Here is a 26022-nt window from a genome sequence, read left to right as displayed (position 1 = left end):
GGTTACCCCTCCTCGGTGGGACCAGCCTGAGGGCTTCTAGTCAGGGTCCTCAGCCCAGTTCTCAGCAACTTTTCAGCTATGGGCTGTTCCCGCCCTCTGCCCTCCTCCCACAGACCCCGCCTGGCCCTCCCTCCTTGCCTTGCAAGACATACATGTGCACCCACATGAATGTACTGCCTACGTGCACACATATGTACATACACGCATGTGTGCTCACGTATAGGTGTGTGTACATGTGCATGTTAGGGTGTGGTGTATGTATGTACATGGTGTGTGTGTGTGATGCGTGTGTATATGTGGTGTGTGTGTATGTGTGGACGTATGCGCGTGCATTTGTGCGTGTGGTAGGGGCAGGCAGTGTGTGGCCATGGATAGAGCAGAGCTGGGGCTAGTGGCCTGACGGGGGTCAGGGCAACCTGCCTGTGGGACACTCCCCTGCATCAGGGCTCAGCCCTCAAGTCGTGGCCCAGCTGCCATGGAAGGAGGGCTTTCCTTTCTGTGCTGTGGGTCTGAGTCCTGTCCAGGCTCGAGGCCTCGCCTTATGAGGAGACTTCACAGGGGGTGGGGGCGTCCCCAGGGACTTTGTCCTTGGGGGGCTGGGGGCTGCCCGCTGGCCCTGCCCCTCCTCACACGCCTTCTCTCCTCTCCGCAGCGGCGTGCAGCGCTGGCCTCTGCTTCAATGGTGGCCGTTGTGTGCCCGGCTCGGCCCAGCCGTGCCACTGTCCCCAAGGCTTCCAGGGTCCTCTCTGTCAGTATGGTGAGTGGAGCCCCCTCCAGGCACTGAGGCCCTGGCCTTGGCGGGGGGCACAGCATTCAGGGAAGTCCCTGGGTGGACAGTACCCTCCAGTCTCCATTCCCTGCCCTCTGCTCCTCCTCTGAGACCCCCTTCCTCCCCGGTTGCCTCTGCACCCCATAATCTGAGATGCTGTGCTGTGTGATAGTGCTGTGGGTAGGGCGCCAGGCGCACAGGTGGACAGGGGCTGGCCTGGTGCCGGGAGAGCCAGTCAGTGACAGTGGGTCAGTGGCCCGTCCCGGGTGTGTGAGCTGCACTCCCACCTTACCTGAGGCGCCCGTGTCCTTAATGGGGATAACGGGGAGCACTGGGGTCCTTCTGGCATGAACCTCGGCACAGGCGTAGACTGGAAGCCTGATATGCTGGAAGTGGTCCTGCCGTCGTGCGGGAGACCGTGGGCCGGGTGCTTCAGGCTGGGCACGAGCTGAGGTGTGGCAGGAAATCTGTGTTGAAAAGTGCATGCGAATGCCTGAAAAACCGTCAGAAGACCCCCGCAGATGGGCATCCTCGTTCTCTTGAGCGATGGGCAGGCGTGAGCATTGCCCGGGGCTTTGTGCTTTGTCTGACGTGTCCTCACCGACCGTGGAACTCACAGGGTCCTGTCGAGACAGGCACAGAGCCTGGCCGCCCGGGGAAATGAAATGGTCCCAGCCGGCTCCGGGGCTCTGACCTTGCTTCCAGTAGGCAGCTGGGGGCTTCTTCCAGCTGGATGCTGGGCATCCGTCCTGCAACGCGTCTCAGTACCCCCGATGCCCAGCAGGCACCTGGAGGGAAGCCAGAAGTTTGTGGGGAACAGGAGGCGCCCCATGAGTATGGGGACCCCTGGCCTCTCCATGTTGCCTATGCATTCACACGTGAGGGCCCTCCACCTCCCCACCCTGGGCTGAGAGCTGGGGGCCTGGGGAGGTTTTGGTCCTGGCCTCCTGGCACAGGTGCCGGTGTTCAGGGTGCTGGCGATCGTTGCAAAGGCCGGCGGATTGGTGGCTCTCACGGCGGATGGAATGCCCTCTGTTAGCCGGAAGGTTTTCTCCTGGGTCAGCTCTGGGCGAGCCTGCTGCTTCCTGGGCTCTGGTGGCTGGGGGCGCTGTTGCCCAGGCTGTGGAGCGAGGTCCACCGCCCTGTGCAGATGAAAGGGCTCCTCCAGGTGCTGGGGGCCCTGCCCTGTGCCCTGGAACATCTGCACTCCGAGCCTCAGCCAAGCCTCCTCCTCGGACCCCCAGTCCCCCCACACAGGCTGGGTCCAGGCAGGATGGAGGCCCCTGTCCAGCCGTGTCTCTTCTGGTCTGTCCCAACGGCCATGGGTGGGACATGCCCTGAGGACCTCGGGTAACCTTTGTCACTCGCTGCCTGCCTCGGCCATGCTGGTCTCAGGGCCAGCTGCCCTTGGGGGCTTGCTGGGGCAAGGCTGTGGCTTGACGGCCAGCGACACAAACACCACTGTGGTCCCTGCTTCGGGGGGTGAGGAGGTGACTCTGGCATGTGGGCTGCCCACGTCACATCCTCCAGGAAAGGCCAGGTGCGCCTGCCCTTTCCCCGGGACCAGCCCTCCTCCTCCGTCCTGCTTTCCGCCATTAGCCCCCTACCTCCTGGCCTGAGGCTCTGTGCAGGAGCCCAGCCCTGGGGCTCACACCTGGCCCTCTCTGTGGGGAGCGGCCTCCCCAACCTGTGAAACCCCAACACTTGGCCTCCTGTGAACCAGAGGGTGTGAGAGGCTGCAGGGGTGCTGTTGGGGGGAGCTCAGCATCCAGTGGGGGCCTCTGTGCACTGTGGGGGCCCATCGGGCCCAGCTGCTGGGACACAGGGAAGCCCCACTGAGTGGGCTCAGAGACCCAGTTCCAAGTGGGTGGGAGCTGCACTCATGTGCCCTGTGCCCGCCTGCCTCTGGGGGCCTGGGCCTGGGCTTGGCTTTGCCTCCAGAGCCACCTGGGCACCTACCTCTCCTGGTGCCCTGTCACTGCACTGGGGCCCTGCTTCATCCGCTCTGTGGAAGAGGAGAGCAAGGTCAGGGGGGCCAGGCGGGAGCAGCCGCATCTGGGCGCTGGGCGTGCGCACACCCGTGGCCCACCAGGGTGGGCGGGCTTCCTGGGGGGCGGCCAGTCAGGGCCAGATATGGCCTTCCGGGAGCAGTAGGTAAAGCTGCCGGCCCTCCCCCTGGGTCACTATCTCCTAGAAGAGAGGCCGAATAAGCAGGGCTGGGTGTGCAAGGCTGGCATGCAGGGCTGCATGTGCAGACGTGGGTGTGTGGGGCTGGCATGCAGGGCTGGGCGTGCAGATGTGGGTGTGTGGGGCCGGCGTGCAGGGATAGGCATGCAGACGTGAGTGTGCTGGGCCTGTGTGCAGGCCTGGGCATGCAGACATGGTGTGTGGGGCCAGCGTGCAGGGCTGGGCATGTGGACATGGGTGTGCGGGGTGGGCGTGCAGGGCTGGGCATGCAGATGTGGTGTATGGGGCTGGTGTGTGGGGCCGGGCGTGGGGGCCGTGCCGCCTGCAGGGGCAACCCCTCTCCCTTGTGTGCTGCCGGAGCCTCCAACAGCACTGTTTGCCCTGCCCCTCCGGTGGGGTCTGCACACTGGTGAGCTGGGCCACTGCACAGTTGGGGATATTTAACTAACTCCCCCCAATTATTATTTATTCCAATTTTGAAAATATAAACCTTATTTTTTTCTGGTTCCCCCAAATTCTTTCATTTGAACAAAAGAGTGGGGAGGAAGAAAGATGCTGCCCGACTGCGTGTGAAGAGCAGAGGAGAGGGGAGCCCCTGGGAAGAGCCCCCCAGCCCAGCTCCCCTCTTGGGCTAGTCCTGCCTGCCCCGGTGGCTCGGCTGCTGTGCCCCACCTCGGCCTGCCTCACCGTCCTGCCTGGAAGGCTTTCTGCGCAAGTCCGGGAGCACAGAGGCTGCAGTGCTGGCAGGGTCGGGGATGGTGGGAGAGGACCAGCCCTGGACACCCACCCGGAAGGCTTTCTGCACAAGTCCGGGAGCACAGAGGCTGCGGTGCCGGCAGGGTCGGGGATGGCGGGCGGGGACCAGCCCTGGACACCCACCCAGCCTGGGCCCTTGGTGCAGCCGGGGCTGGGGCTGCTGGGCTTCCATGTCCTGCAGGATGAGTACCAGACTGCAGCCCCTTCTGTTAGGTGGGGATAAAAGAGCTCAGTGTGGGTGAGGTGTGCAGCTGCCCGGTGGCAGAGCCCGGGGACGGGGTGATGCTCTGCACAGAGGTCTGGTCTGTTGGACGTGAGGGCACAGTGGGCATGATGGGGTAGCTGGGCATTGTCCCTGGTTCCTGGTGTAACCACATGCACCACATGCCTGCACTTCTGTGGGGTGCAGCTCTCACGGGTGACCTGGGGTCGGGGCACCCCAGGCCACCAGCCTCCCTGCTGTGGGCCAGCACCATTGGTCGGCAGACAGGGAGGTGCACACCGGGATCCCGATCCTTGTCGGGCCCTGGGGGTCCTGTCAGACCAACCAAGAATGGTTTTCCCCGGTGGGAATGTGGCTTGGTCCTGGGACTGCACCAGGTGCCCATGTGCTGGTGACGTGCGCCCCTCACCGTGGCTGGGAGGCACGCATGTGCTGAGGGCCAGCTCCTGTCACTGCAGCCCCTGCGTGCTGTACGTTGTGGTGGACCAGCTGGCGGACCACCTACCTCCTTCCCAGTGGGGCAGGTGCCAGCTGCGCGCTCAGGCCTGGGTCCCGTCTGGGCACCTTCTTGGTCCAAGAGGCTTGGCTCCCTCTGGGCCTCAGTGTCCTCAGCTTTGAAGTGGGCTGGTTGGGTGGGTGTCTGGGGCAGTGCTGGGACTCTGGTCCCAGGTCCAGCTGAGCCGTCAGGGCATCAGCAGGCGCACAGCCGTAGGCTGGGTGGCCCAGGGGCTTCCTGGAGGAGGTGGGCCTGTGGGCTGGGGAAGGCCGTGGGGTGCAGGTGGCTCAGGGTGGGCTTCCCTGATGGGAGGAAGGCAGGGGCAGAGGAGCCGGAGGGGAGAAGTGTCTGGCCTGAAGGCGCTGGTCAGGGATCGCAGGGCAAGTCAGCCCAGAGCCCTGGGTTCTCAGCCTCCTGCCCTGAGCCAGCCAGAAAGACCAGAACCAGGGGGGCTGCCCTGGGGCTGGCCTGGCAGATGCCCCTGGGGACCTGATGTGGCTTGCCTCCGCCCCCCATCCCAGCAGGGAGAGGTGTCAGTGGTCCCACCCAGAGCCTCCACGCTCAGGGCCCCCTCTGGGCCTCGATGTGCCCAGCCTTCTGAGGGAGCCCGGGTTCCCAGCCTGAGCTGGAAGCCGGTGGATGGGAGCCCCCGGGAGTGGGCTAGCAGCGGCTGTGAGGGCTGCAGGGCCCAGGCTGTGCCAGGGAGCAGAGCGGAAAGAGCAGGGGCAGGCCTCCGGGTCCTGAGCCCCTGGCCTTGGCTCAAGGCTGGCTGTTTCTGAACTGGGATCACTGATCAGTAGGGAGGAGGTGGGCCCTCCCAGGCTGCCCTGCAGCGCTGCCCACTGTGCTGGAGGGTGGGAGCCTGACCCCGGGCTCGAGGTCCAGACACCCCCGAGGGCTGCTCTTGGCCACCTGCCGTGCACAGGCCTGGGAGTCCGGCTCTGGGCCAAGGCCGGGAGGGCACATGGCCAGTCCTGCCTGCCCGTGGCAGGGGTCCGGTCAGGGATGTCTCATGCTGTGTGTGGCTCTTCTCACCCTGCAGGGTGGCCCTCCCCACCTCTGCTCTGACCCCCCGAGAGGACAGAGTGGCTGTGGTCTTCAGCTTCCCCGCACATACCTGCCTTAGCTGCACCAAAATCCTTTCTTTGCGGGCAGTGCCCCACGTCTGCAGGGCCTTACTGCCTGGGGTGCGGGTGGCCTCAGCCGCTGGGAGAGGAGGGCCTCCTGCTGGGCTGACTGGCAGGGGCAGGTGATTCCAGCTGCCCTCTGGACTTGGTCCCTGCTGGCTGGGACAGCTGGCTGGGACAGGTGGGGTTCTCCAGGTGTGTCCTTGCTCGGCTGGGCCGTGTCCCTGTGGGGCAGGCAGCCTGCTCCAGGACAGCCCGGGGGACTCCAGGCAGAATCCCAGCCTGTCTTTCAAAGCAGCTGACTCTGGGAGGGGCATTCACGTTCACAGCACACCATTCAATTAGCAGGTTTGGCACAGCCGGCCCCGCACCGCAAAGCCACCCCTGTCTTTGGATAACTGTGTCCTCTAGGCTGGCTCTGTGCAGGGGGCTGTGGGCCTCTCCCAGGGCTGGCTGCGGACAGGGGGTCTTCTAACGACACACTTAGGGCAGGAGAAAGAAGAGGCAGATGCTCCCAGGGGTGTGGTCTGTGAGATCACCCCACCAGCTCCCATGCACCCAGGTTGGACATTTGGTGAGTTGGCAGCTCAAGTGCCCCTGCCCGCGTGGGGTCTGCTCTCCCAGCAGGATTGAGGCTCAGATTCAGAGGGCAAGGCCTCCCTCCCCTAGGTTGTCCCAGGCTAGAGGCCTGGCTGCCACCTCCCAGGTGGTCTCTGCCTCACCACATGCCCCTCCCGTGCCCCCTGGGAAGCCGTCCCACTCCTCCGCGGAGTGTCCTGCCCTGGACTACAAGATCAGTCCTGGTGTGTGCCCTGGGGTAGGCAGGGTGCTTGTCCCATTCTACAGATGGGGGTCCTGAGACCCCCAGTTCTTGAGCTGCTGGGGTGAGAGATGTGGTAGATAGCCTCTTGGGCCCCCAGGGCAGGGCTGGGTGGGAGCCCTCCCCACCGAGCGGCATGCTCAACATTACAACCCCTGGCTGACCATTGTCGGTGGCTTGACACTCTCTGTTCTTGGTGGAGGAGCGGCGGGGCCCAGGGTGGGGGTGCCCACGCAGGAGGGGCTGGAGGTCGGCATGTGGGTGGGGAAATGGGTGGGGAAACGTGGGAAGCAGAGGCACCTGGAGCCGGCTGGGGAGGGAAGTGTGGCATGGGGAGACCTGTGCTTGGGGAACTCTTGGCCTGGGCACCGGGCAGTGCAGGCGGTTGGCCCCGACTCCAGGGAGCGGGTGTGGGAGGGAGTCCTCCCTCCAGCCCCGTGTGGACCCCGTCCTGCCCTGGCCGAAGGGGCTGCATCCTGGGCGAGGCCCCCACGGTGCCTGTGGGGACCCCTTCTCCATGCAGGAATCACTCTGCCCCCATGCCAGCACCTGGCCCAGGCCGTAGGCGTGCATTACTGAGGCAGTGAAGTGTAGCTGGCCACATGTTGTCCGTTGGAGGAGGCTGTGTGGGTCTAAATTCTGGAAGATTTCCTGCCCGGGTGGTCCTGTGCCCAGGAGCGGCCTCTGGGGCTAGTGATGCCTCCTCAGCGCTTGGGGCCCTTGGGCTGGCCGCGTCCCTGTTCCCGGCCTGGCGGGGCCCAGAGGCTTTGCCGAGGGAGGGCTGGGCCTTGGGCAGAGCCTGCCAGGTGAGCCCCCGAGCCCCTGGCTGCCTCCTGTGCCCCTGGTTGCTCCTGGGCTCCTGGAGGGGTGTCTCAACTCCACCTCATGGTGCCTGCCTGCCAGCACTGGACCCCCAGGGCTGTGGCTGTTTGGGGGTAAATTCCAGGAATTGTGCGGATGGCCTGTTTTCAGCATTCCTGGGCCCTGGCCTGTCTCCCCCAACCAGCAGAATGATTAATGAGGGGTCTGCAGCCAGGGAACTGGCATCGGTCTCTCAGAATCTGCTCTCGGCCTTGGCGGCCCCAAGCATTCCAGAACAGGGCCTGGCCCTCTGCTCCTGGGTCGTAACCGGGCCTGGCTAGCGTCACGCAGAGCCAGGCCAGCTGATAACAAGGCAGTTGCCTCCAGAGGAGGAGGTGGTGGCTGAGGGTGCCAACAGCCTGCTAAACTGGCCTCCAGCTGGCTCTGGCTGCAGGGACCCTGCTGCCCTTTGTCAGTCTCCCCGCCAACATGTGCATGGTCTAGGGCCGGGGCAAGATGAACCCCCAGGGTAGCCTTCCACGGTGGGGTCTTGCATGGCTCGGGAGGAAAGAGCCGCCTCCCCACTGAGCCGGGGCTCCTGCCTGTCCTGCTGTGTGTGGGGATCTGCGGAGCCTCAAGGCCCAGTGGGGCAGCACAGGGCGCACATGTCCCGCCCATCCGAGCCCACCCAGGGGATGCAGCTCTCCTGATGGGCTGCTTAGGAGGGTAGCCTCCTTAGGAAGCTGCAATGTGTGTTAGCATATGCAGGCCTGACTGCCCCTGGGGCACAGAAAGTGGGTACATCTGAGGTCACTTGGTTTAACTGAGCAAGTCAGAAGGTTCTTGGACCCTGGACACCTGGGTGCTGAGCCCCGGCTCCCACCTGCGAGCCAGCGTGGCCCTGGGCCAGCCCAGCCTCCGTGTGCCCACAGATGGAAGCGGCCCAGGCTCCCATCCTGCTCCCTGGCCCTGCCCCCTGCCCACCTCACCGCAGCTCCCTGGGCAGCCTGGTGCCACCCGGTGTGCTCTTGTCTTCCAGTGGCTGGCTTTGTGCTTGTCATGGGTGGGCTCCCTTCCAGAGGACGGCAGTGCCCTCTCTGCTCAGAGACAGGGCGGGCGAAGCTTTCATGACTGCTCCTGAGGAGAGGCGGGCTCCACTGCGTCCCCGGGCGAACGCCATCCCACACGGAGGACGATGCTGTGTGTCCCAGGGCTGCACAGGGAGGTGTGTGGGGCGTGTGGTTCTGCCCGATGCCATCTGGGCCTCCAGGGAGGGAGGAGGGCCCGGCGCAGGGCCAGTGTCATCAAGCCCCCTGGGCCTTTCTGCTCTACCTGGAGGCCTGGAACAGCTTTGGGAGCTCGGGCCTGTCTGCCCGGAGAGCAGGGCTGCAGGGCTAGTTTCTGGTGCACATTCTTCCCGGAACCTCCTACGGGTGCAGGGGTGCTGCAGGGAGAGGCGGTGTCCTATCCTGGATGCCCCGAACTCTGGGGCCCCAGCTCCTTCCTTCCTGCCCCTTCTTGTGGGGCATGTCACACCAGAGGGCCTCCATCACTTCAGGGTCCTGGTGCCCGTGCCTGGCGCTGACCTGTGCACCCCAGCCCCACTGGGGGGTGGTCCTCTGGGTTGAGAGCAGGGCAGGCTGGGCCAGGTGGGCTCAGGCCCAGGACAGCCCGCCCCCTCCCAGGGCTGGTGTGCTGGGCTGTGGGTGGGCCAGCTGCTGTCTGCTAGGGTGGGCCTCTCTGGGCACCTCCAGGGCAGGGCCACAGGACGGGTGGGAGGGTGTCCTGGGGAAGAGGTGGCATGCGTGGGCTGCTGGCACCCTCGTGGCACTCCGTGCCTGATACCAGAGCTGTACTGCACAGAGCCTCTCTCGGGAGCCAGCTGGGAGAGGGTGTTCAGCGTCGGAATCTGGAGCTCACACGGCCTGTCCCTGTGGGCAGCTGCATGCATGGTTCCTGCCTGGGGACGGCCCTGCCAAGGCCATGGGGCCGGGGGCCGGGGTGGTCCTCTGCTAGGTGCTCGCGCTCTCCTGGGGAGTCCTCTGACCTTGAGCCCAGCTCCCCATCCCCCCTTATAGATGGGGACATCAAGGTTTCCCAGGGACAGTGTTCAGGGCTGAGTGGCCGATCCCCCACCCACCCTGCCTCTGGGCGGCTTGGTGCACAGCTCAGCCAGGGGCTGGCATGGACACCAGCTGGGTGCAGGCTGTGGTGGCCACCCTGCTTACAGCTGCCTGGGCCTGCCTGTCTCCCACCTCCCAGAACCACACACACAGTCGGCTAAGCCGTCTGGATTCCAGTGTGAGGGGGACGGTGCCTGGGTTCCTGGCCTTCCTGTAGATTGTGGCCAGAGGAAGCCCCACCCTGGCCCAGACAACTCTGGGATCTACCTGCTGGACCCACAAACCCAGAGCTGTCGGGAAGAGCCAGGAGTGTCCGGCAGGAAGCCACTGAGGACCGTGCTCGGAAGGCCCAGGATGGTGCGGCCCTGTGGCCTGGGGGCCCAGGACTGCTGGAGTCCCTGGAGGCTGGCCACCTCCCGTGGCCTTGGAGGCCACAGACAGGCTTGCTCCCCATGAGGGTGGGTGGGGGACAGGTGGACAGTGTCGGGTGGGTGCTGAGCCTGAGCAGGGCCGTCTTCAGGAGCAGCACGGGCACCTGCTTATCGTGGGGTGAGCATGATTCCATCTCCTTGTCTCAGCCCAGGGCCAGGTGGGGGCACTGGGGGGGCCCGGGTGTGGCTGCAGCACGCGGACACGTCCCACCCGGCTCCCAGGGTCAGGTGTGGAGTTGTGCACCCTGCCCACTTCCCAGGCTGGGCTCCAGGCTGGGGTGGCTGCACCCCACGCCTCTGACAGCTGCGTGGCCTGGCCTGCCTGTCCCAGCTCAGGGGGTCTCCCCAGGTGGGTGGGAACTGGGTTCCCCCAGATGCTGTGGCTTCTGCCCTACCTGAGAGCCGGGCTCCAGGTCTGACCCTGTCTGGTCTAAGCCCCTTGCACACACCGAGCCTCCTACAGACAGCGGCCCGGAGGGGGCTGTTCTGCACGGGGCCTCTCCCTGTGGGCCTTGCTGGGCTCTGTGCCACTCGGATGGGTGGGCGGGTGGGCAGCTCTCCCGGGAGCCTGGAAGGCTGTGGAGGCCCCGCGGGTGGTGGGTGGGGCGGGCCGGTCACTGGGACGGTGCCCCTCCCAGGGCTTCACCCCACACAAGGACACACTGTTCACGTGCGTCCACTGCCCTTCTCCACGCCCAGCGCTGGCCACAGACCTCAGCAGGCCCCAGGCTCAGAGGGTGGTCCTGGCTCTTTGAGCCTGGGGGTTGGTGGGGTGGCCGGCTGAGGAGTGCCCGGGGGCTGGTGGGGGTGTGGAGGGCCCTAGCAAATAGGCCTTGGAGGCCTCTCTTGCCCAGGGGTGTGGGTCCCCGACGTCTCAGCCCAGGACCCCAACTCTGCTTGCCCTTCCAAAGCTTCCTCTGGCCCTGAGAGCGCAGGGGGTGAAGGCCCACCTGCCTTTGTCCACAGCACAGTCAGAGTGGGGCGCCTGCGCCCCCTGGTGGGGGCGAGAGGCCAGAGCAGGCACACGAGGCCACCTGGGATTTACCGTCACTGTGGGACGGCCAGGGACAGGGTGCCACGCCTGGGCATTTCCACCTGCTGTCACCTCTGCCAGCTGCCGAGACCAGAGGCACAGGTGGGAAAGAAGGTGAGACCCGGACTGGGGGTCCCAGGGAAAGAACAGGGTCTGGGCAGCCACACGCAGCATTTGTTCACTCATGCGTGCACCCCTGCGGCATGGCACCCCGTTCCTCCCCCCTCCCCCCAGGTGGGGCTTGGGTCTGGGCGGGATGATGACAGGAAGGAAAAACAGCCATTTCAGCTGAGAGGGATGGAGGTCGGGAGGTGGGGAAGCAGGGACACGGGCCTCTGGGGACCTGGGCATGTGCAGCGGCTGTGGGTGTGAAGACGGGTCCAGGCGGGGGACGGCCAGCCCAGGGAGCCCTGTGGTTCGAGCATGGGTCAGTGGGGTGGGGTGGCTCCCAGAGGGTCTGGCCGGGCATTCCAGGGTGAACCAGCTCTGTGGCTTGGGTCACGTTCGTGGAGTGCTCACGCCCATCAGGCCTGTGGGCCTCTAAGCTGGGGTGGGGCAGTGCAAGCGTTAGGGTGCCCCAGGGTGGTAAGGCTCCCTGGGACCCAGCTGGTGGCCAGGATGTCAGTCCAGGGCAGAGAGGCCGAGCCAGCACTGCAGGGAGGGGAGGCTGACCGTGGGGACAAGCAAGGGAAGGCAGGTACCACTTGCAGATGGGCTCCACGCCTGGTGAAGGGACAAGGTGGCTCCTGGGGTCTGGTCCAAGTGGTGGGGTGTCTAGCAGCACCTTCCCAGGAATTGGGGAGGTCAGGGCAGGAGCAGGCTGGCAGGCAGGCCCCTCTCTTTGCCCAGGGCCGAGGGGAGTAGCAGGCTCTGCTCTCTTGGGGCATCTGAGCAGGCGCCTGGGCAAGGCCGTAAGCCCCCTCCCAGATGTGGGACCTCCCAGGGCGGGACCTTCACGCTGGGGTGGCTGCCCCAGCCTCTGGTCTGTGTCCCCATCTATAGGATGGGGCCTCCCTCACCACCCCGAAGGGCCTTGGATTCTAACACCCTGAGCATCAGCCTCATCCCTCTTCCCTGGGGGAACTGGCGGGGCTGGAGGAGGGCTCTGTGCAGAAAACACAGAACTTACACCCAAATCCGGATCCCGAACGAGGTGATTGTCAGTTTAATTTTCCCTCTTTCGGCAAACAATCCTTCCGACAAATATTCGTTGGTCTTTGCTATGCCAGATGCAGCTGGGGGCCCGGGCCACATGTTGCCCCAGGGAGGCAGGTGTCCTAGCGTGTGAGGCGGACCGTGGAGGGAGATGCAGAGCCTGGGCCTGGCCCGTCCGGGGTAGGGTGGCTCTGTGCTCCCTGGCACTTACCTACATCCGTCCATCCGTCTGTCCATCTGTCCAAGCCCATAGCTCTGGGAGTGCCTATTGGTCCCAAGCACCACTGGGTTTGGTGCTGGGGCCTGTGGAGACCTGCCCTGGTGGCCTGGAGTGATCCACAGAGGGACAGGTGTGAATGCGGGGGCAGTGAGGGTGGTGCAGGCAGAACAGGCCTCCTGTGGAGGTGCAGGTGAAGATGTGCATGCCTCGGGGCGCCTCTAACTGTGCGGGGGCTGAGCTGGTCAGCAGAGTGGGAGGCTCCCCAAGAAGTGGCCCCAGTGTGGACTGAGAAAAGGTGCGGATGAGCCAGGGCAGGGGACGGCAGGGGTGGGCTGGGCCGGGGGATGCTCTGTAGGGCTTTCGAGCCTGGTCCTGGGAGCTCTTGGGGAGCGTGAGCTGCCCCCTGAGGGAGAGCCCTCACCTCCGCGGTAGCTGTGCCACTCAGGCGCGGCCCCGAGGAGGCCCTGCTGCCCAGGCGCGTGTCCAGGTGCTGGGCTGGCCAGAGGCTTGGTTGTGTCCAGCTAGGGGGTGGGCAGGAGATGTGAGGGGCCAGCTGGGCAGGGAGCAAGGTGTCGGAGCCTGGCTGGGTGCTCCGGCTCCAGGATGGGTGTGCTCCCAGTCCTGGGGAGGATTCTGAGCTCCGCTTCAGGAAATGATAGAGAAGCTCTGGGTCTCCCAGCCCCCCTCCCCTTCTTGCTGATCTTGGCCTGGAAACTGAGCAAGAGGCAATGAGAGGGTGTCACATCCTGTGGCCCAGGCCAGAGGGTGCGTGCCTGGTGTCTGAGTCCTCCAAGGCCTCTGGGTTGCACCATCCGGGTCTCGACTGTGCTGGGGATTGACATGGTTCTGTCTTGTCTCCCCATGGGAGCTCAGAAACTAGGGTTCTTGGCACAGAGACATGCACATGTGTATTCACATGTACACACGCATATCCTGTGCATGCACATGCGCACACAGAGGAGATGGGCTGGAAGTGTGCACGGTGGGGGGTCCACCCTGGCCTCTCTCCTGCTGTGGGGCAGTCCAGGAGTGGGTGCTGGCCTTGGGGCTTGGCCGGGCCTGCACCACCAAGGACTGAACTGTCCCAGAAACTGGGCCCCGGAGCTGGGAGGGGAGACCCAGACATTCGGGGAACCAAGGAATGTTCTTGGCTCCCTTCTGGGCTTTTTACATTTTGTCTTGTTTTCTGGGAAACAAATGGGAAAAAAAGCCCCATTCCCACATTTTTGGAGGCTGCTCTGTGTAAACAGACCAGCTCCGATAACTTTCAGAGTTAAACAGAGAAACTCGGACCGACACCGCCAGCTCCAGCCTGGGGCGAGGCCGAGACCCACCTGCCCTGAGACGGCCTCGCCTGCATTCCGTTCCTTGGCTTCAGCATTTCTGGAGGAGGTGTGTTCTGTGGGCACCGCGGGGTGGCATGGGCCCGTGTCTGTCAGCCCCGGCTCCCCCCAGGGATCCGCCCCCGGGTCCCCTTTGGGTCTCAGTGGGCAGCGAGTGGGCCACATGATGGCTGCCTGCGTGAATGGCCACCTCATCCTCCGTTCTCAGTGGCTTTGGCCCTGACAGTGGATGTCACCGTGGTGGCTGTCACTCAGCGCCATGTGCTGCGCCTTGGTGCCGGTGATGGAGTCCTGGTCCTGCCCCCAGTGGTTCCACTTTCTTGAATGCTTTTGATGACCCCTTCAGGCAGCTGCCAGCTGGGGTCCTGCTCAGGACCCTCAGGGCCCCCTGCTGCCAACCACCCTTCTGTGATGCTTCCCCACCCCGCTGGGTCTCTGGAGGGCCCTGGCAGGACTGCAAGCAGAGAGCCCCCTTTGGCCCTGGGTTCCCTGAAGCTCTGCTCGGAGCTGCAATCCCTGCGGTCTTCCTGGCCAGAGCCGGTGGCAGCCTCTGCCCGGCGGCCCTGTGCCCTCCTTTCTGAAGGTCTTCCTGGCAGGGCATTTCTTCACGGCACTCCCGGCCCACCGGGGACAAAGATGGATTCCACAGGTGCTTTGTGAAAACGTACAGCTTCCCTTGACCCCGGGCCCCCTCTGTGCCTGGCTTTGGGTTGCAGAAGGGCCAAGAGCTGACCCTGGGCCTCAGGGGCCTTTGGATTCCTAGCTGAGTGTGTGCCCAGGTACAGGAGAGGCTGGGGAGGGAGAGCCCAGCACCCCACTCTTGGCCTCTCCTGTGTGGGGACTACCAGGTGACCCTGGAAATCCGAGCAGGTGAGGCCTCCCTGACCATGTCTAGGTGACCCACTCTTGGTTTCCATGGTTTCTCTGGAAACCCAGACGGGGGCATAGTTGAGGCCCAGCCTCTCTCAGCCCCGGGAAGGAATCCCCTGAACCAGGGACCCGTGTGAACAGCTCGGCTACTTAAATGCCTGCTGCTGCATGAAGGGAGCCCGTCGGGCAGGGATGCCCACTGTGTGGTTCCAACAAGGTGAGACTGGGAACGGCAGACCAAGGGGTCTGTACAAAGCCCCATCGCTGCCAAGGGCTGGGGTGGGGGGACCCGCAGGTGGAGCACAGAGGGTTTCCAGGCAGTGGGGCCGCTCTGTAAGACGGTGTGTGCTGGGGACATGTCACTATGCATCTGTCAGACCCACGGTGTCCAGTGCCACGAGTGAGCCTTGTGTAGGCTGTGTGCCTGTCAGCGGTGATGTGTGTGTCGGTGCGTCTGTCGTGCACACCAGCGCGTGGATGTCAGCGGCGGGAGAGTGCGTGTGCTGGAGAGGGAGGGTGTGGGACACTGCACTCGGCTCCATTTTTCCGTGAACCTAACAGCGCTCTACAAAATAAAATATTATTTTATTCAAATATTTATTAAATATTCAAAACAAAACAAAATGAAACAAAAGCCCAGCCTTCTCAGCCTCCAGGGCTCACTTTGCCTGACCCTGTCCTGCGGGCAGCTCCCCTCTCCTCGGCTCGGGGCTGACCGCCTTGCTATATTTCTGCCCTTTTGTGTTTTCTTGGCATATTGCTTGGTACGGTGCAGACGCCTCACTTCTCCTGAGGACGGGCATGGCAGTTTCCATCTCTCTGCCTGGTTCCTCCCAGACTTTCAGAACCATTCAGTTTCTAACTGTCATTGTCACATTGTTTCTTAGTTGATGTTTGAACCTTCCAGCATTGAGGGTCCCAGTGCCAATTTAATTCCATCTGGCAGTCTTGGACCTGCTGGTTACCATGGAAACCTCTTAAGATGGGTGTGACATTTTCTGCCTCAGGCTGCTTGGAGGTCTCTCTGGGCCAAGGTCACGGAGTTCAATCTGGAAACTGGCTAGTTATGTGCAGAGAACTCCAGGCCACCCATGGGCTGCCCTTCCCCACCTGTGGTCCTGGGAACTCCTGTCAGGTGGGGGGCTGGATGTGGACCCTCGGGGTGGCCCATCAGCACAACCAAAGCCATGTAGTGCCCAGATTAGGGGCATCGCCCCCTCTGTGACAACTGGGACCCCCTGGAAGGGTTCAACGGGGCTGTGTGTGCCAACTGGTTCTGGGGCCTGCTGGGGTCCTGTCATCCTGTTGGGGAGGGCAGACTGGTTCTGGTGGGACCCCCCAGGGCCCAAGCTGCCTGCAGCCAAGGCTGCTTTCCAGGGCAGTGGTGGGACAGCTTTTTACATTGGAGGCTGGTTTTAGGCAATTTTCACCTGGATGGATGTTGCCAAGATGCCGGCAGGTCCCCATGACCACCCTGACTTTAGCCAGGGCTGAGGGGCTCTTCCCTTGGCTGCCTGCCCTGGTCCCTGCCCCACCTGGCGGATGCTTCCCTGGGACCCAGGAAGCTCAGCCTTGGTCCGAGACCCAGGAGGGGATGTGGTCCAGGAGCTTCTGGGACAAGCTGGTGCAGGTCCCTGGCCTGGCGGCACATGCTGGGAGAACGTGGGTGGACTTGGAGGGGTTTGGTGGCCCCCCCAAGGGGTCTCAGCATTTTCCTGATAGGCCTATGCAGTCATGGAGAAGGATCAGGGGTCTAGGTTCTGGCTGTTGGGGGTCCGAGTCCCAGGCTGAGCCCTAAGGCTTTCATTTCTGACCCAGATGTCATTAAATACTGACAGGGACTCAGGGCTCTCCCAGGGAGCCCCTTGGACCCCCCTGTCGGACCTTCTCCGTGTGCATTCCTCCCCCGTTCTGGAGATGGGGATGGCCAGTCCCGACCCGCGCCCCGGGGCCTCCGCCCTGCCTTCGGGCGCTGCTCACCTGGCTTGCAGCCAAGCTGAGCGGAGGTGCGCAGGAGGCCTCCTGGGAAAGGTGTGCACTCTGGAAGTCCCCCTGCACTGCTGAGCAGGCCTGGGCCCAGAGGGGCCACGGTGCCGTGGCCGAGGAACACCGGCCCCTGGAAGGGGCGAGGGAAGGTGGCGCCGGGGCCTCAGTAGGGAGCAGCCCGCACTGCGGTCACAGCGGAGCACCACTGACTCCCAGCGCCTGGCCCCCAGCATGTAGGAGAGTAAATTCCCGCTGTTCCGGCTACCAGGTTTGTGGCTCTTTGTCGCAGCTGACCCAGGACACTACCACCTCCACGCCCTTACCTCACTCCCCTGGGGCAAGGCCTCGGCCTTTCTGCAGCTCCACCCATGGTCTGGCCAGGGTCCTGAGGACCTGGCCTGGGCTGGGCCCTGACCCCTCCCCCTCAGCCCACCCGGCCCTCCCCATGTCCCCACCTCCAGCTCGGGCACCCCTGGGAGCCACTCCTCTTGCATGGCTGCTGGTGGTGCACCCAGCCCAGCGTCACATATTTTGTCACCACTTCCTGTGGACCTCGTGGTGTGTGCCCCCCCAAGCTGGCTTGGAGCCCCCACAGGCGCCTTGTGTCTGCTGGGGGTTCTAGCTGCTGCCCATGACATGCGGTAGGGTGCGCGGGTAGGGGGCTGCTGGGGTGCGGTGGGTGCATAAGCTCAGCCCCTTGCCGAGCGGGCTCTGGAGGCAAGCCCCCACCTGTCGTGGCCCGGGTGCCGTGCGGGCACGTCAGGCTGCAGAGCAGGCCCACACAGGGAGCCCCAGCTGTCCCGCTGCTCCCCTCAGGGGAGGAGGGCCCGGCTGGGTTCCGGGGGGCAGGGCGTTCCTGGGGAGACAGCCCGGGCAGGGCAGGCCCCAGCTGCACAGCCTGCCCAGGGAGGGGGTCGGCACGGTGCTGCCTGGTGCGCTGGCCTCGGGGCTGCTCCTGGCGCCCCTTGCAGACATCGGGGCCTCCTGAGCTTCAGCGGGGCAGGGCGGGGGGGTTGAGGGGCAGCTCAGGGCCCACCCACAAGGCCAGCCCCCATGCCCACAGCCACCACTCTCTCTCCAGAGCCCCATGCCGCCCACTCCAGCCCGGCTGGCTCTCATCAGCCCTCCTGGCTGGGATTTAGGGAGCAGCCCCCGCCTGCCCAGGTGATACCTGGTGGCAGGGAGGGAGGGTTCTGGGCCTTCTCAACAGCTGGGGCCCTGTAAATCATAGCTCCTGACAGGGGGCGTGAGGCCTAGGTGGGCAAACGGGGGTGAGGGCTCACTGTCCCCACGGACCTGGTGAGCCAGTGACCGGCCACCTCCCCTGCATGGTGGGCTTGGGCACCCCTCCGGGTGACCTCAGCCTCCATTCTGCAGGGGGAGCCTTCCCTAGGCTCACAGTCAGGGGGGCGTCCCTTAGCCGTGTCCTGTCTCCTCCCCTCTCTGCAGACTCCCAGAAGGAGGCCCCACGTGCTCGGGGACACAGGGCTGATGAGCTGTGCCCCCTCCACCAGCTGGGAACCTGTGGGGACCTGCTGTGGATTCTGGGGGTCACCGGGTTGCCCAGAGCGGCCTGGGGTGATGGGCGGGGCAGGGTTGGGCCCCTCACTCAGGTCGGGAGGAGGGGGCAGGAGGAAGAGGATGGGGAGGCAGAGCAGGGGTGGGGGGGCTGCGCAGGCCAGGGAGGGGCAGCTCCTGCTGCCTTCAGACCAGAGGACCCCGTCCGCTTTGGCTCCAGGGGTGGCAGGGGGGCCTGGCTAGACAGACTGCAGAGATGCCTGCTTGGGGCCCTGTCAGCCTGGGTTTCCTGAGGCGGGCTGGGGCCCCACATAGTCATTTCTTGGTGGGAAGCCAGTGGCCCAGCTGGTTTGTGGCCAGCGCGCTGCAGCCACCGACCGGCCCTGCTCCCCTGAGTGACTCTTGGCCTCTCCTGCAGGCGGAGAGAGCTGCTTCCTGCCCTTCAGGGCGAAGGTTGTGCGTGGGTGGGTGGGGTCGGGCAGTGGGCCCTGTTCCGGGTGGGCACGGGTCCCTGGGGGCTCCCCCACTCAAAGCCTGCCTGTGACAGCCGAAGCCCCCCCTTGGGAGAGTTGGAGGGAGACTGCCCTAGTCCTGGGAGCCTGCCTGTTGCGTCCACGCCTCCGGCCAGGTCCCAGCCCGCCTGCCAAGGGCACCGTCAGTCCCACGGCCGGCGTCTGCTCCCGAGGAGTGCACCTCAGGAGCAGAGGAGTGCGAACTGGACCCTGCACCCAGACTCACAGTTGGCACAGCCACGCCTGGGGTGGGGGCCCCCATATCCCGCCCTTCCCAGCCTCCCGGCAGCTTCCCCTCCGAATGAGTAAGAGCGGCTGCGTGAGCCAGCTTGCAGCCTGCCCTGGGGCCTCTGGGTCACCTGGGTTGACCTGCTTCCCGTCCCAGCCCCATGCTTCCTGGATGTGGACCTCCTCCGCACACGGAGGAGCCGGGTGTCTGTGTGGAGGGGCCAGTGGTTGGTGGGCGCACGGCCATGGCACTGCTCGGAGGCTGCCTGGCCGTGTGGCTGGGCCGACGGGGCTGGGAGCCGTGTCCTTTCTTACCTGTTTCCTGCTGGGAGGGCCACAGGCCGGGGGCAGTGGGGGCGGCTCTGAGGCCCACAGGCAGCCACCCAGACCGGGCCCAGCTCGACTGTGGTTCCAGCCCCGTTCGTACCTCGTAAATGACCTGAACCCTGTCGTCTCAGCCAGGCTGCTACTGGTTGGCTGGGGTTGGGGGACGACCCCTCTCCCAGGTGGGCATGCTGGCCCTGGGGCACCGGCCCTGGCTCCTTCCCCCAGGGACCGGGAGAGGCAGCGTGCTGAGGGCTTGCTCTGCGGCCCGTGGTCCCCGGGTCTAGACGGCAGTAGCCTAGTCCAGGCTGGGTGGCCACGGACTACTTAGGACCTCAGCAGAGTCACTGCCCCCAAGCAGGGGCCCCCTTCTGTACCCACCCCTGGGGAAGCATGGGGGGCGTTCATCCTGAGGAGTGCTTTTTTTTTATCGAGGTGAAATTCACATAATGTAAAATTGACACTTTGAACCACTCAGTGGCATCCGTACCCCAGACTGGTCCCAGAACACTCTCGTCATCCCAGAGGAAACCCCCTGCCATCATCCTGTCTCTCCCATCCCCTCCTCCCTGGCCCCCAGCCCCTATGCAACCCCCATCTGCTTTCTGCCTCCGCGGATCGGCCAGTTCTGGACGTTCCCTCTAGCGGATCCCACGCGTGGCTTTTCACGTCGGGCTCAGGCAGTGCGGTGTTCCCGAGGCTCCTCCACGCTGTGCTGCATGTCAGGACTTGGTCCCTGTCCACGGCTGGACAGTGTTCCAGCGTGTGGCCGGACTGGTGTGTTTCTCCATTTGTCCATCGGACCCTCCAGTCGCCCCCACCTTCCGGCTCCTGAGAGTCATGCTGCTGTGAACGTCCATGTATGAGTGTCTGCTGGAGTCTCCATGGTCAGTGTCCGGGCAGGTGGCCATGCACGGGTGGCCAGGCCCCAGGGCAACTGTTTCCCTTGCTGACGGAGGTGTTACTTTCTGCTGGTGGCACCTCATCAGGCTGGGGAGGGCTAGGGGCAGCTTTCCTTTCTCTCACCACCCTGCAGCCTGGCATCTGTGGCTTCTGCCACCACCTGCAGCTTTGGGGAGGGGGCTGTGGGGAAGGAGCAAGGGCCCGCCTTTGAGTCAGCTCTCCAGAGCCAGCATGAGTGGCAACTCTATGCTGCAGCCGCCCTCCAGAAAATGGGGGTGGTGCCCTAACCCCCTGGGAGGATCCCTGAGGCACCCCAGAACTCGGAAACGCTGCCCTGTCCTCCCAGAACTGCGGGCACTCCTGGGCAGGTTGTACACATGGCTTGGGTTTCAGGGCCCCTGCCTCAGGGGTGCTCGCTGATGCTTTTTGGAGCGGGTGACTCCTAGACGGTCCCCCAGCACCAGGCGCAGGCATGGATTTGCCTTGGAGGAGGCCAGGAGCTCGCCTTCGATCTTCCAGCCCTGTCTGGGTTCAGTCACCCCTGTGATAAGCCAGGCCAGGCTGGCTGGGGAAGGGCCGTCGCTGGCCCCAGCTTGTCTTTGGCAGGGCTGCTGGCCACCATGGTGCCCACAGAGCCTACAGCTGCCCCCACCCCTGGGCTGCCATGCACCCCCTACCCCCAGCCTGCCAGATGCACTGTTTATTCTGTCTTTCAAATAGGTGATACGGCCTCCCCGGGGCCCCACGCTTACAAGTTCATTCAGCAGATGCCTGAGCGCCTGCGGCGTGACAGGCCTTGTATTGGGTGTTGGAGCTGCAGGCAGGCACCGGACAGATGAGGAATCCTGCCTCTGAGGCTCACATTCCGGAGGCAGCAGCCTGCGGCCCTCACTTGTCCATGGCGCTGTGGGATTTTAAAGGGACAGCCTCAGGAAGGGGGCTGCTGGGGCTTAGTTGGTGGCCAGTTTCTTCCTGAGCAGTGACTTTGAGCCAGGAGCAGAGTGTCTGGATCTTCCCTGTCATGCTCCCCCTCCCCAGGATGGTGGGGTCCCTTACGTCTGTATCCCCGGCCCCTCCGCCCTGTTCACAGCAGGTGCTCAGCCCCTGGGAGCCTGCTGGGTCTGCCCGGCCCCTCTGTGGCCCTGGTTAGGGTCACCTTCAAAGCCTGGGCTGCCACTGCCTGGGGAGGGTCTTGGGATGGCCAGCCCCCACCTGCCGCGATTCCCAGGGAGCCCCTTGACGTGCCTGGCTGACCGTGGGGACAGCCCCTGAAGCCTCTGGAACCACTCCTCACTGGCCAGGGCTGGCCTCTGTGCTGTTTCTCTAGGCTAGGCCTTCTGGGAAACCCTGGGCACTCCGGCCCTGACCCCTGGGCTTGGCTGCCCTCTGTTTCACCCTGCGTAACTCTCCAGGAATTCCCAGGAAATTCCTGATGTCAACCTTGGCAGGTCTGGGCCAATGGTCACATTCCACCAGTCCCATGGGGGGTTCTGGCCGGGCCTTTCCCGTGGGATGTGGCACCTCCTGAAGCCTAAGCCTGGGTGCGGGGTCTTCCAAGGACCCCCCAAGGAGATGGCTGCGGAAGCCGCTAGGGGAGGCTTGGCTGGGAAGGAAATGTGCGGGGTCATTGGACACTGAGCCTTCATAAGAGGGCCACTCCTGAGCGTGGCCAGGGAGGGTGCCCGGTGGGCTGGGATGGCACCTGGCCATCCATGGCCTGGGGCACATTGGGTCTCTGTTTGCTCTGTGCCTGCCTCCAAGCCGTGAAACCCTGGGGGCTCTGGGCTGGCCCTGAGAAGCTGCCGTGAGGGCCCCCCACCCCCTGGCTTGGAGCTGGGCCCAGCCATACAGCCCCTTGGGGCCCAGAAGGGCAGGTGTGGCCCCTTTCTGGGGGAGCAGGGCCTGCTCCTAGCCAGGCTGCACCTGCATGGTGTTCCTGAATCATCGCAGCACAGGAAGGTGGGCTGGTTGTCCTGGGGGTGCAGAGGGACCCTGTTAACCTCATGGCTCCTGTGGCTGGATGGAGTTCTGTGATGAGCTTCCCATCTTGTGGGGCCCATTTGGAGGGGTGAGGTTTGCCCGTCTCTGCCAGGGGGTGTGGTGTGGGAGCCTGAACCTCATGGGCCTGAGGGTGGGCCTGGCCGGTCAGGGTGGTTCCCGAAGTGACCGCTGCTCAGCTGCGTCTCCCCCTGGCAGAAGTGAGCAGGTGAACCGCCAGCAGTGGCGGCTGTGAGGGCCGGCACGGCAACACCGTGAGGTTCCTGCTGCCACTCCCCCGGCCACCGGCTGCAGGGCAACAGCAGGGCCTGCCACGGTGGTCCCCGGCCCACCCACTGCCACTGCTGGGTGCCCCCGAGCCCCCTGACTGCTCCAAGTGGGGCTGCTGGGGCCTGGGTGGTATGCAGTTCCTAGGGGTCCTCCCACCTGACCCACTCCCCACTCTTCCTAGGAGTCCACATGAAATGAGCCTCGGAGACTGAGAGGCTGGCGTGCATGGGTGGGGGCACCCAGGGTCCGGGCAGGGGGACTAGGCTGCTCTGCTTGGGGAGATACAGGTGGTGGGCCAAGAGGGTGCATGGGTGGGCAGGTGGCCAGCCAGGCCCACACGCAGGCAGGAGGCCTCCTGGAGGGCAGGAGGGTGTTGTGCCTGGGCATGCATGGGGTACCAGTGGGCACCCTGCCCTGGCGAGGACTCGCAGAGGCAGGGAGGCCGAGATGGGGCTTGCGCCCCGGGCTGCCCTCTTCTCAGCCTGCTCCCACCCCCCTGGCCCCTGGCCCCGCCTGGCCCCTGCTGTTCTAGGCCACAGCCCTCCCAGAGGGCAGGGCTGCTGGGCTCCAGGCATCTGCTTTCCCTCACGGTGTCAGACGCCCACTGTCATCTCTCGTCTCCCAGAACTGCCTTTCCCGTAAAGATCACTGTCTCCAGCTGTGCTGGTGGCGGGCGGGGAGCCCTCTCCGTCCTGCACCAGGCGGGGCCCGGCGTCTGCCCTGGCCCTGGTATTCTGCAGGCCATGGCGTTCCCTGCCTGCAAGTCTTCTCAGCTGGCTTTGTGGCCAGCAGGTGGCTGGGGCAGGGTCATGGGGGTGGGGTGGGGCGGGGGGCGGGGTGGGGTCGCAAGTGTGGCAGAGGCAGTGACTGTCCAGGGCCTGGGGCCCCGAGCCTCCTGGAGGGGTGGGGGGCCAGGGCACAGTGAGTAGGTGGGTGGCACCACCATCCCGGACAGCGCATCCACGTCGCCCACCTTCACCTACCCTGGCCTTGACTCCCCTTCTGTGAAATGGGCCTCGTTGGGATAACAGGACCTGTTGAGGCCCACGGCCTACACCCAGGGCAGGTGGGGTTGGGGGTGGTGGGGTATCCCTCCCCAGGCCTGGCATGAGGAGGGGCATGTCGAAGCCAGGTGTCTGCCAGTCCCTTGGCATTTTAGAAATGAGAGCCGGTGGCTCGTTGCCAGCAAGGATCCTTTCCCACACTGGCGGCAGAGGCTGGGTCGGGTTTCCGGGATTGTGTTTGTGTCCTCCAACCTGGGACACCCTGACCGTCTCTCCAGGATGAATGAAGTAGCTGGACACCTTCTTTCACCCCGATAGCCTCAGGTGTCCCCTGTGGGGTATGGGCAGCCTCATTGATGTAAGGAATGAATAGAGGAGCTTCAAGGCCCAAAAGGGTCAGCCTGGCCGCACCAGCCTCTGTGTGCCCCAGGGGTGCCCACAGGCAGGACAGAACCTGCTCCTGGGCTTCCAGACAGCAAAGGTGCCTGTGTGGGATCCTGGGATCTGCCCCTTCCTGCTGCTGCCCCACCTCGGGGGCCTGGCCCATCTGGGCCGCGGCTTCTGCGCTGCCGTCTCCAGCCCTTGGAAGCTGCCGCCTACTCCTCTTGGGCTTGGCCTGTGCAGTTTGAGATAGAATCAGGACCCCTGCCCTGAGGGGGTCCCAGGTTGGAGCTGGGCCTTGGGTTTCCTGTCCCCTGCCCCGTCCAGTCCTTGGGTGCCAGACTGGCTTAGCAGCCCAAAGCCGCTGTAGGTGTCCAGGGGACCCCAACTCTCCCTGGCCGAGTGCTCGTGTCCCGTCCTGGGGCCCTGTCGGGGCTGGGGGTGTCCTGACTTGGGCTCTGGCTCCCAGTGCTGACCGGGGGCCCAGAGGCCAGGCATGCTCATAATACATCTACAGGTCCTGAAATGCACGTCTGCACCTCAGCCTGGCTGGACCTCAGCACAGGGTCTGCAAACCTGACCTCACCATGTGGCTCTAGGGGCTGTTGGAGTCCTTGATCTAGAGGGTCCCTGAGGACATGCGAGGTTGTCACCATTGCAGAGTTGGCTGAGGCTGGGGGCATGGCCAAGATGAGTAGCGAGGGGCCCCGCAGGCAGACTGGCCTCAGACTCCGCATGCCGCCGCGCCGGCCCTTTCCTCCCCTCTGGGCCCTTCCCCAGCTGCGGCCGCTGGGAGCTCACCAACCAGGCTCTGTGTGTTTGGGGTGTCTGGGGCTTCCAGGCACCGCGGGGCCAAGAGGGCTCTATGGCAAGCCGGGTTCCTGCTGGTCTCTGTCCCCGTGCTGGCCCAGCCCCCGTGAAACTCCAGCTCTGGAGAGTGAGTGGACTCATGGGGTGGCGGCTGGCCATGCGAGCAGAGCCCACGGGAAACAGAGGTGGCACTGTGCAGGGAAGGACGCTATGCTGGCCCCCACGCAGGCGGGTGTGCCCCAGGGATGGTGGGCTGAGCCCAGAAACCGCTCTGGGTGACGAATGGACGCTATAAAACCTCGAGTGCTGGCCCCGGAGCCTTGCTGGCGGGTGCCCTGGCCCTTGCTTTGGGAGCATCGCCAGGCCCACGTGTTCTGTTCTGGGAGACTGTCCCAGAGCTGTGTGCTGTGCTCCTCTGGGAGGCAGGGAGGCTGGGAGCGGATGCAGCACCTAGGTGGTTATGGAGGTGGCAGGCCCTGAAGAGAAATGTGGGCTCTAGGATAAAGCCCCTGGCCCGCCTGCTGGGAGACCTGAGCTCTTGTCCAGGATTGACCAGCCCTCTGGGGAAGCCAGTCCAGGGCCAGACTTGGGTGTCAGCGAGGCCCTGAATGAGCCTCAACTTAGTCCCTTGGGTGAGTAGCTCTGAACCTCAGTCTTTATTTTTAGTTATTTTTTTTTTTTGAGAGGGCATCTCTCATATTTATTGATCAAATGGTTGTTAACAACAATAAAATTCTGTATAGGGGACTCAATGCACAATCATTAATCAACCCCAAGCCTAATTCTCAACAGTCTCCAATCTTCTGAAGCATAACAAACAAGTTCCTACATTGTGAACAAGGTCTTACATAGTGAGTAAGTTCTTATATGGTGAACAGTGCAAGGGCAGTCATCACAGAAACTTTCGGTTTTGATCACACATTATGAACTGTAAACAATCAGGTCAAATATGATTATTCATTTGATTTTTATACTTGATTTATATGTGAACCCCACATTTCTCCCTTATTATTATTATTATTATTTTTAAAAATGCTGAAGTGGTAGGTAGATGCAAGATAAAGGTAGAAAACATAGTTTAGTGCTGTAAGAGGGCAGATGTAGATGATCAGATGATCAGGTGTGTGCTTGTGGACTAAGTATTAATCCAGGCTAGACAAGGGCAGCAAGACATCCACGGATGCAGAAGATTTCTCTCAAAGCAGGGGGGGGTGAGGTTCTGAGCCTCACCTCTGTTGATCCCCAATTTCTCACCTGATGGCCCCCCTGCGACTGTGCCTGTCTTAGGTTGTTCCTCCCTTGAGGAATCTTACCCGTCTCTGGCCAACCAGTCATCTTCCGGGGCCACACAGGGCGATGTAAAGTTGGTAAATGAGAGGGAAGCAATATTCTTTGAAAAGGTTAGCTTTTTACTATTTTGCAGATTTATGCCCTGTGGCTTCTATGCCCAGCATTTGTCTTGAGGTATCTTTACTATGAACCTCAGTCTTGTCATCTGAAAGTGGGACTAATAATATTCTTGCCTCTTAGGGCACAGAGAGGACTTGGGAAATGCCTTGAGGCCATGGCCTGTGCCTGTAGCAGGTTCCTGGCCCCCAGGCCTGGTCTGGGGAGCAGAGTTGTCTTACGGAGCTGACCCCATCCTCTGTTTAGGCCTGGGTCCTCTCTAACCCCATTGCCTTCTCTTGACGAGGGTCCTTGGACCAGGCCCAGGGGCTAGGGGACTACTGAGAC

At 63.8% G+C, this 26022-nt stretch overlaps 1 protein-coding gene across 12 annotated transcripts in view; it reads left to right on the top strand.

Annotated features, from left to right (window-relative positions):
• The window catches only part of MEGF6 (multiple EGF like domains 6), an 86866-nt gene that overhangs the window by 18826 nt on the left and 42018 nt on the right, over positions 1-26022 (top strand). For 11 of the 12 annotated variants that reach the window (XM_073233062.1, XM_036999712.2, XM_036999706.2 and 8 more), the window contains one exon: positions 653-757. The exons of the other annotated variant lie outside the window; for it this stretch is intronic. In XM_073233062.1, coding sequence (XP_073089163.1) covers positions 653-757 — 105 coding nt within the window. The remainder of the gene's footprint in view (positions 1-652; positions 758-26022) is intronic. 12 annotated transcript variants of the gene reach the window in all.

The sequence above is a fragment of the Manis javanica genome, chromosome 4 (genome assembly GCF_040802235.1).
Source record: "Manis javanica isolate MJ-LG chromosome 4, MJ_LKY, whole genome shotgun sequence".
NCBI lineage: Eukaryota > Metazoa > Chordata > Mammalia > Pholidota > Manidae > Manis > Manis javanica.
Note: the sequence above shows the minus strand (reverse complement) of the source record. Positions and strands in the feature narration are given on the sequence as shown.